This window comes from Sorex araneus, chromosome 1 (genome assembly GCF_027595985.1).
Source record: "Sorex araneus isolate mSorAra2 chromosome 1, mSorAra2.pri, whole genome shotgun sequence".
Lineage (NCBI taxonomy): Eukaryota > Metazoa > Chordata > Mammalia > Eulipotyphla > Soricidae > Sorex > Sorex araneus.
In genome coordinates this window covers 9,759,594-9,769,797 of record NC_073302.1, presented here as the reverse complement: position 1 = coordinate 9,769,797, position 10,204 = coordinate 9,759,594, and the positions used below count along the sequence as shown (strand labels likewise).

The following is a 10,204-nucleotide window of genomic DNA, read 5'->3' as shown; positions in this document are numbered from 1 at the left end:
GGATCAATATCTGCCATTATTATTAATGTTTATAATAACTATTGGTAAAAAAAATACTGCCTAGATAGCTCTGACTAGGGAGGATCCAACAATTTTCAGGGTAGTAATTCTCTCCCAATGTAGTTTCACATTATATTAAAGAAAAATGATGAAAGTTATCTCCTGATGTTCAGGTATTTTGCTTTGTTTTACTTTGTGACACATCCTGGTCTGCCCGGGATTACTCCTGGAAGTATTCAGAGAGCCATCTGAGGTACTGGTATTGAACATCAGTATGATACACATGCTACCTCTCTGGATGGCCATATCTTTATGTTGTCACTGTCATGTCCCTGCCATCCTGTTGCTCATGGATTTGCTTGAGTGGGCGTCAGTACGTCTCTGTTGTGAGAAATTTTGTTACTGTTTTTGGAATATAGAATGTTCTGTGGGGGGAGATACTCTCGGTAGCATGCCGGGCACTCCGAGAGGCATGGAAGAATCGAACCCTGGTCAGCTGCGTGCAAGGCAAACACCATACCCGCTGTGTTATCGCTCTATACCACCTTTATGTTATCATAGTAAATTACTAAGATTGACAGGCATGACACAAGGTATACGCTCATTCAACCGTGTTATAAGACCGTGTTTTGCCTAGAGAGCTTTATGTAGTAACTGAGACACAAAGATATAGTTTGATGCTCTTTTTCTGAGAAAAAGAAAATTTTCCTCCTGTTCAAGAAGGAAATCTGTTAGTCATAGTGAAGTGATATATCAAAGGCATCTGAATGATACAGACAATGGTTTATGCATCCTCCAGTTTGACAAATAGACAGGAGACTTGTTTCAATGTAACATTTTCATATAAAAATGGCATTATCATAAGTTTATGGCTATAAAATTTCAGACTTTTCTCTCTATTTAATTCCCAGCAGAAACATGAGCAGCATGAAAAGAGGTAATAGGACCACAGTGTCTGAATTTCTGCTTCTGGGACTCCCGATAGCTCCAGAACATCAGGCTTTGTTCTTCATTTTATTCCTGAGCATGTACCTGGCCACGGTGCTGGGAAACCTGCTCATCATCCTGCTCATTCGAATGGACTCTCGTCTCCACACCCCCATGTACTTCTTCCTCAGCCACTTGGCTCTAACTGACGTGTCCTTCTCATCTGTCACTGTGCCCAAAATGTTGATGGACATGCAGAGCATTCACAAGTCCATCCCCTATGCAGGTTGCATGTCACAGATATATTTAATCATATGGTTTGGTTGTGTCGAGAACTTTCTTCTTACATTGATGGCCTATGACAGGTATGTGGCCATCTGTCAGCCTCTCCACTATGCCACTATCATGAGGCAAGAGAAATGTGTCTCATTAGTTTCTGCATCCTGGATCTACTGTTCTCTCCGCTCTCTGTTGCACACCCTCCTCTTGGTTCGAGTGTCCTTTTGTGATGACATTACCATCCCCCACTTCTTCTGTGAACTCCCAGTTCTCTTGAAGATGAGCTGTTCAGATATCTCAGTCAATGAATGGGTTCTCTACATTGAGACTGGAATAATTGCTTTCTTTCCTTTTGTCACTATTGTGGGCTCTTATATTCGGATATGGGCCACTGTGCTGAAGGATCCTTCAGCTAAGAGATTCTTCAAAGTCCTTTCTACCTGTGGTTCCCATCTCCTTGTTGTGTGTTTATTCTATGGTACAATTGCAGAAGTGTACTTTTTCTCCTCACCATCCATCTCCAGTAATAAAGACATAGCTGCTTCTGTGATGTATATGATAGTCACCCCCATGCTGAACCCTTTCATCTACAGCCTGAGAAACAGAGACATAAAACAGGCCCTAAAATTATTTGTTAACAGAATGAAGTCTTGTAGCTCCAATAACTTAATATGAATGTTTTTCAAATATACATGGAATCTCTGGCATTCTGAGTGTTCTGATGAAACTGTCTTCAACCACATATCGGAGTGGTTGAGATTCTCACGTCATATTCCTCTGACATTCCTCCGACAGATTTCATAGACTGGGGGATTTTCATACCAATGATTAAAGTACATGGTGCCATATTTCAGCTTGTTGAGTTTAGGAGTGGGAAAGTGGTAAAGATGATAACTGGCAGGAATGAAAAAGAAGTTACTTTAAACTTCATAATATGTGTTGTGCTAGTCGTGGAATATTAGTGTTTTAAAGTATGACATGTCCAGGGATACAATCACTCATGTATGAAGCTCCACCTAAGCGTGTAGGGAGCAGCCTAAGCTGCTGAAGCTGGGTCCTTTGGGCTCCTTTGACACCCAGAAAACTAAGAAACAGAGTAGACTTTCCAAGCCACGTTGGTGACTCTTGAGGATGTTATTTGGAGGAAGTATTTGGAGGTACAAATAGTAAAATACATTCCCATCAACTCCTGCAATTGAGATACCACTAAAGAAGACAAAGGCGGGCTTGCTGTTTAGGGCACTAGATGGAAAAACATTTTATTTCTTAAATTTTTTGTTAAAGCACCATGATATACAATTATTAGTAGTTGAGTTTTAGACATATTATGTTCCAGCCCTAACCCCATCACCAGTGTCTCTGCCTTTCCCCAGGTTTCCCTCCATGTCCCTCCCACACCTCCAGCCTGCCCCCTTGAATGGCACATTTTCAAGTGTGTACCTTGCAATTTGGATCTCTTATTTTCAGAGTTGTTGGTATATGATACGGATATTTGGTTATACCATTTTTTGGAAGAGCAGGCCCTTGGCCCTTTGCTGATTCCTATTGTATCTCGTGGAGACCCACTCCCCTCTTGGCAATACTTAGCTTTTCTTAGCATCAGCACAGCTATTTCAGAAAGAAGCAGCTCGAACCGGCACTCAGATGAGCCTGCCTCACTCTGCCAAACCATCAGTTGGACCAGACACTCTTTATGGGAATAAGCTGAAAAGGCAGAATTACCCTGCATGAAGTCAGTGGAGATAATTACAGAACTGAGTAAGGAAAAGTGTCACCAGGATGTTGTATGAGATGATCAGGAACCCCCCTTGTCTTCTTAGAGCACAAAAGGACCCTGGAAACAAGGGGAAGGGTCTCTCTCCTACTGGAGGGCATGGCCCACATGGGTCAGCTTTCTCAGCCTGCTCAGCTGTTTCAGCTTCTGAACTCAATGCTTCTTCGACGTGTGACGAATAAACTTTATACCGCAAAGCTTATTGTTTTGTGGGTTCTCTCTGATCCAGAACCCTAACACTTCCCATCTAGCTCTACTCTTTAGTTCTTTTGACTTTGTTTCTTAAGTGAAAGACTTTATTGCACCCCAGAGTGCAAGGAAGTAGGAACAATGCTCAATCTAGGTATCATGTATATGGGCAGAAGGAAGAACTGAAAATTTCTGTCTTGCCTATTTCCTAAATAACCATGGAAGGTGGATCTGGGATAAACAAGCTGGGAACCTTGAGGCCATTACATCACCTAGCTATCTAGCTGTTGATCAGTAGTCATTTTTTCCATTTCTTCTTAACACAAAGATCATATTTAACAGGTCTTAGTTGTGGGGGTTCATTTGAAGGGGGTTGATATCAAGGATATATAATGCACTGGTTGAACTCCACAAGAAGAAAACTGCCAACCCAATCAAAAAATGGGGTGATATAATAAACAGAAATTTTTCCAAAGAAGAAATCCGAAAGGCTCAGAGGCACATGAGAAAATGTTCAACATCACTAATCATCAGGGAGATGCAGATCAAAACAACCATGAGATATCATCTCACACCACAGAGACTGGCCCACATCTCCAAAAACAAAAACAACCGGTGTTGGCGTGGATGTGGGGAGAAAGGGACTCTTCTTCACTCAATATTGTAAAATAAAGATTTTTTAAAAACCCAATACAGGAAGCTTATTGAGAGATGGTTCTTTGAAATGACAAGTAAATTGACAAGTCTTTAGCAATAGTCAAAAAAAGAAGAGCACCTCCATCCAAAGGGGTCTAGGAAGGGACCTGAGGGTCTGGAGCAGACGTTTCTTATGGAGGAGGTTCATGTACACATTCTAGCTCTGCACATGCTCCAGGAACTTACAGGAATTAATCCAGGAGTATTTTCTAGGTATCACCACTTGTGCATCAATCCCCCAAAATAAATAATAGGAGATTAGCCACTGGCAGTATAAAAGTTGATGTCCTGTAAGTCCTTATAGCTCAGTTCCCTTATGCACTTGGTCCTACGTTTCTGTCCAATACCAGCTCATCAGATTGCTGATATCTTGCATTTTATTAACTTCGATTCTCCCGTTCCCTGATGAAATAGAAATGTTCCTTAGCTTCAAATGTCCACAGTTCTGACTTGTGTAGCGTTGAGATAATTAAAAATCTTCTCATTCATTGAATATGGAGAATTTCCACGAATTTGCTCATCATGATGCCTCACAGGAGGTTGTGAAACGATTTAATGTTTATATGTTCTATGTGTGATACTCCGGAAGCACTTAAACAACCAACAATTTTGGTCATCTTGACAATCTCTTTAAATTCTCGCTTCTCATTCAGTATTCATATATAAGAAAGCCATGGATTTTGGGGTGTTGATTTTGTAGCCTGCCACTTTACTACATGGACCTATTGTTTCTAGGAGCTTTTCTGTTGAGTCTTTAGGGTTTTCTAAGTATAGTATCAAATTCCCTGCAAATAGTGATAAATTGACCTTTTCCTTTCCTACTGTATATGCTTGATATCTTTTTCTTGTCTTGAACAATTTTTTTTTGAATTCCTATTATCCTATTATTTTTCACTTGTCTTTTAAAATTAATTTTAGATTATCATTTCTAGACTTGGGTATTTGAATAACCTACCTGTGCCTACCTAAAAAAGAAAAAGCTTTCATATTTATAAGTTCTCTCTTTACCTGGCTGAACAATTAAAAGATGGTGAAAGAAGGGACACCTTTGGCAGGTATCAATATTGAGACGACAGGTATGCTCGTATACACTAAAAGAATCTTGAATAGACTAAAAGAAAGTGACCTCATTTGAACCAAACTAAAATTTTCAGGATTGTACTAAGCTGTGATAAGGTATGAGAGGGAAGAATAAGTTGCTTATCTTCTGTGCTATTAGGAAAATTTTTTTTGGAGAGGGAGGGTCCAAGAATCATATGCAAATGGTCTCTCAGAAGTAAGTCTGAAAGTGGCCCAATCAGACCTCCAACATGTGGGATATGTATCACTATATGTTAGGATTAGAGGAAGCCTGTTAGATACAAAGGACTGATTTTCTGAATATTTGTATCTCATAACTATGTCTATTTGTAGAGATACTTAGATCTTTATTAAGGAAGTAGGAATATGTAACTGGGGGTGATAGGAACCAGTTGTCTGAGTGATTCAGTCACTCCAATTGTGTAGCAATATCAAGGATTCTATATGCATTATTCTTTTGTGGGAATATACAAAGTGATAGCAACAGTGAGCATGTGCTATGCATCTGAGTCCTTAAGCATGATTGACTTCATTGATACTTAATGAAATCTTCATGATGATTGACTTTTTACTCTCTGAATTTTATAACTACTGCATCAAAAGTTAAGGGAAGTTACTTTACTTATGTAGCGTCAACAGTGAATGAATATTGGATCCTGCATCCAGCCCTGGCTACCAACCCATTGGCTGGTGTTGGAGCAGCTCAGCGATTTCTGCTTCGGCCTGAATTGAGCAGGCAGGGAACACCCCAGATGCCCCTGATACCTGGGACCTTCTCTCAGGTGGCCCAAGCAGCTCAGTTCCTCCAGCCCCTGCCCGGATATTCCCCAAGGTCTGATTGGACTGGAGCAATTACTCTACTTTCTTTTCTTAACCAGGAGCTTAGGGAGATTGGCTTGCTCTTCTCCATAATATCTATAAAGTGGTGCTCTTCTTAACGTTCTGGGTATCAGAACAGAAAGTTCAGGAGGTGAGGGACTCATGAATGCTTCTTTCTACTCTTTTTATTCTGATGTCTATGATAGCAGGTGGTGAGTCAGAAACTGGATTGGAAGGTACCTGAGCTACTCATGAGTGCTGAGAACATAGTGAGGAGTGAGGTGTGCATCCAGGACAGCAATATGTGTCTCTGTGTGTTTAGAAATATGTGTGATTTGCGTATGAGTCTATGTGTTGATTCCTGTTGGTGTGATGTCAATATTTGTATGTTTCTTCAAAAATTATGTTGGATGTGTGTGATATATATCCTTAGATAGAAAGGAAAATGGAGAAAAACACAAGGAGATAAGAAGAGAAATGGATGTAGACTGTGGAAGATGCATGCTATACATGATTGGATTCTTTCCTCTCATTGGTCAGAAAACACAGAGACGAATAAATTTCCATTAAGCACATAAAGAGCAGTACTGAGTGTGATTTGGGATGTGTGGTTAAACCTGCTCTGTTCTCCTTCAGTGACTTACATATTGTCCTCTGTGTGCAGATCTAACATTTAAATATGAGACTGTAATGTCTGATAAGGCAAATTTGTTTCCAGCTACAGAGGGCAGTTTTCTAAATTTGCCAAAAATAAACATGGGAAAAAGGCTCAAAACACTTAGAAATATAAGATCTTGAATATTGACTTATTGAGTATTTCACTTATCATACTCTTTGTATTTGCTCATGTCTTTGTAAAAGTAGTGGTGGTTTAACTTAATGACTAGGAAGCACCTATCTCACCAATGCATATCTAATGGACTGTCAATAGTGATTACATTACTGCACTGATTAAATATGTTCATGTGTGTTTCCACCTCTATCACATAATACCTACTGTGTCAGTGCCTCAATATGTAATATAAAGATATTATCTGAAGTCTGATTCTTACATATCTGTATCTGAAATAATTTCCAGTTTTAAAGGGTAAATATTTGATCACAATACAATATCACAACTTCAAATGAAAAATGTACACAAGTTATTTAGTATCATGCCTGGCATACAAAAAGTTCTCAAAGAAGATGAAATATAACCTTTATCTCTCCCCAACTGTTGAAGTGTTATTGTCATCAAGATTCTTATTTCTCCAATGTCTGAGGGATCATAGGTTAAAAAGCTAAGGAATTTAAGAAAACTCCTATACAGGCCCTTCTCACAATCTTGGACACGGCCTGACATTTCCAGCTTATGCTGAGCTGTCTTCTGAGGTCTTGCCTGCATAGAATCTCCCACAATGGTCTGCTAATTTTCTTCTAGTTTCTTCCAGGGAGGACATACACAGAACATGTCCATGAGCATCCTGGCCTTGATGGAAGGCTCAAGTCACTGTCATTCCAGGTGGACACGAATCAAAATAGTCAGTGTCTCTAAGTAATATACTGGTTCCTAGTGGACTTGTCCATCTTCTCCTATACCTGAATACAAAGGTCAGTACGGTTCATTCTTGGCAGTATTTGTTTGGCAATTCTAACCTCAACCTTAGAACTTCTAAGGAATATTGAGTTTGAAGTCTACCATTAGAGAGCTGTGGTCAAACGTTTTTCCATTTATGTCTAAATTATCAGGTTGTTCATATCTTTGAAATAATGCTGTCATATATACCACTTAAGTTGCCTTATATATCATAGAGCACCAAATAAATATTTATTTAAAATTAAAATGTTCAAAACACTGGGGATTATATGATTTATAAATATCATAACTTTAGAAGTGAAGTGATATTATATAACATATCTGGTTACCATAACAAAAAGAATTATGAGAATTATATACAGTGGTTAGAAGATATTATCCCTAAATAATGTATTTTCATCTATTTTACTTATGAATGATGTAACTTTGCACATTGAGATAACATATCTATTGTCCCCAGTTATTAAAATGGATTAAATGCTGCGTATTTTTGCTCTGTTCAGGATTTATAAATAAAATTGGATATAAACTATGCACAAAACAGTAACAACAAGTCTTACAATGAAAATGTTACTGGTGCCTTCTCGAGCAAATAATGAGCAAGGGTTGACAGTGACATAGTGATATAAATCCCTTGGAATGATGTGTGCATAGTGTCTATAAAGGATCAATATCTGCCACTATTATTAATGTTAATAAATCTTATGGTAAAAAAAAATACTGCCTAGATATCTCTGAGCAGGGAGCATCCAAAAATTTACAGGGTAGTAATTCTCTCCCAATGTAGTTTCACGTTATATTAAAGGTAAATGTTGAAAGTTATCTCCTGATGTTCAGGTATTTTGCTTTGTTTTACTTTGTGAAACATCCTGCAATGCCCAGGCTTACTCCTGGCAGTGTTCAGAGAGCCATCTGAGGTACTGGTATTGAACATCAGTATGATACACAGGCTACCTCTCTGGATGTCCATATATTTATGTTGTCACTGTCATGTCCCTGCCATCCTTTGCTCATGGATTTGCTCGAGTGGGAGCCAGTAACATCTCCATTATAAGAAATGTTGTTACTGGTTTTGGAATATGGAATGTTGTGCAGGGAGAGATACTCTCGGTAGCATGCCAGGCTCTTCAAGAGGCATGGAGGAATCTAACCCTGGTTGAACGTGTGCTAAGGAAACTCCATACCTGCTCTGCTATCGCTCCATCCCACCTTTATGTTATCATAGTAAATTACTAAGATTTCTAGGCATGACACAAGGTAAACACTCATTCAACACTGAGACCGTGTAATTCCTAGAGAGCTTTATGTAGTACCTGGGACACAAAGATATAGTTTGATGCTTTTTTACTGAGAAAAAAAAATTTCCTCCTGTTCAATAAGGAAATCTGATAGTCATAGTGAAGTGATATATCAATGGCATCTGAATGGTACAGGCTCTGGTTTTTGGATCATCTGGTTTGAGAAATAGACAGGAGATTTGTTTCAATGTAACACTTTCATATAAATATGGCATTATTGTAAGGTTATGGCTATAAAAGTTACAGAGTTTTCTCTCCATTTCATTCCCAGCAGAAACATGAGCAGCATGAAAAGAGGTAATAGGACCACTGTGTCTGAATTTCTGCTTCTGGGACTCCCTATACATCCAGAACATCAGGATTTGTTCTTCACCTTATTCCTGAGCATGTACCTGGCCACGGTGCTGGGGAACCTGCTCATCATCCTGCTCATCCGGATGGACTCTCGTCTCCACACACCCATGTACTTCTTCCTCAGCCACTTGGCTCTCACTGACATATGCTTCTCATCTGTCAATGTGCCCAAAATGTTGATGGACATGCAGAGCATTCACAAGTCCATCCCCTATGCAGGGTGCGTGTCACAGATATATTTTTACATATGGTTTGGTTGTGTTGATATCTTTCTTCTTACATTGATGGCCTATGACAGGTTTGTGGCCATTTGTCACCCACTTCACTATGCCACTATCATGAGGCAAGAGAAATGTGTCTCATTAGTTTCTGCATCCTGGATCTACTGTTCTCTCCGCTCTCTGTTGCACACCCTCCTCTTCCTTCAAGTTTCCTTTTGTGATGACATTACCATCCCCCACTTCTTCTGTGAACTCCCGGTTCTCTTGAAGATGAGCTGTTCAGATGTCTCAGTTAATGAATGGCTTATCTTCATTGAGACAGGAATAATTGTTTTTCTGCCTTTTGCCACTATTGTGGGCTCTTATATTCGCATATGGGCTTCCGTGCTGAAGGATCCTTCTGCTAAGAGATTCTTCAAAGTCCTTTCTACCTGTGGTTCCCATCTCCTCGTTGTGTGTTTATTCTATGGAACTGTTGCAGAAGTGTACTTTTTCTCCTCACCATCCATCTCCAGTAATAAAGACATAGCTGCTTCTGTGATGTATATGATAGTCACCCCCATGCTGAACCCTTTCATCTACAGCCTGAGAAACAGAGACATAAAACAGGCCCTAAAATTATTTGTTAACAGAATGAAGTCTTGCAGCTATATAACTTAATATGAATGCGTTTTCAAATATATATTAGTATAAACATGGAAGCTATTGTACATGGAATCTTTGGCATTCTGAGTGTTCTGATGAAACTGTCTTTACCCACATGTCAGAGTGGTTGGGATTCTCAGTCACATTCTTCTGACATTTCTCAAACAGATTTCACTAACTGGGAGGATTTTCATACCAATGATTAACGTTCATGGGGCCGTATTTCAGCTTGTTGAGTTTAGGAATGGGAAAGAGTTAAAGATGATAACTGGCAGGAATGAAAAACAAGTTTTTTAAACTTTATAAAATGTGTTGTGCTAGTCTTGGAATATTAGTGGTAAAAAGG

General features: G+C 39.2%; 1 protein-coding gene across 1 annotated transcript; it reads left to right on the top strand.

The window, feature by feature from the left end:
* The first annotated feature begins 927 nt into the window (after nt 1-927).
* Nucleotides 928-9,873, top strand: LOC101538738 (olfactory receptor 1J4-like). The gene is made up of 2 exons (XM_012933796.2): nt 928-1,424; nt 8,925-9,873. Exons 1-2 carry the CDS (start codon nt 928-930, stop codon nt 9,871-9,873), a joined length of 1,446 nt encoding a protein of 481 aa, XP_012789250.2.
* The last annotated feature ends 331 nt before the right edge of the window (nt 9,874-10,204 follow it).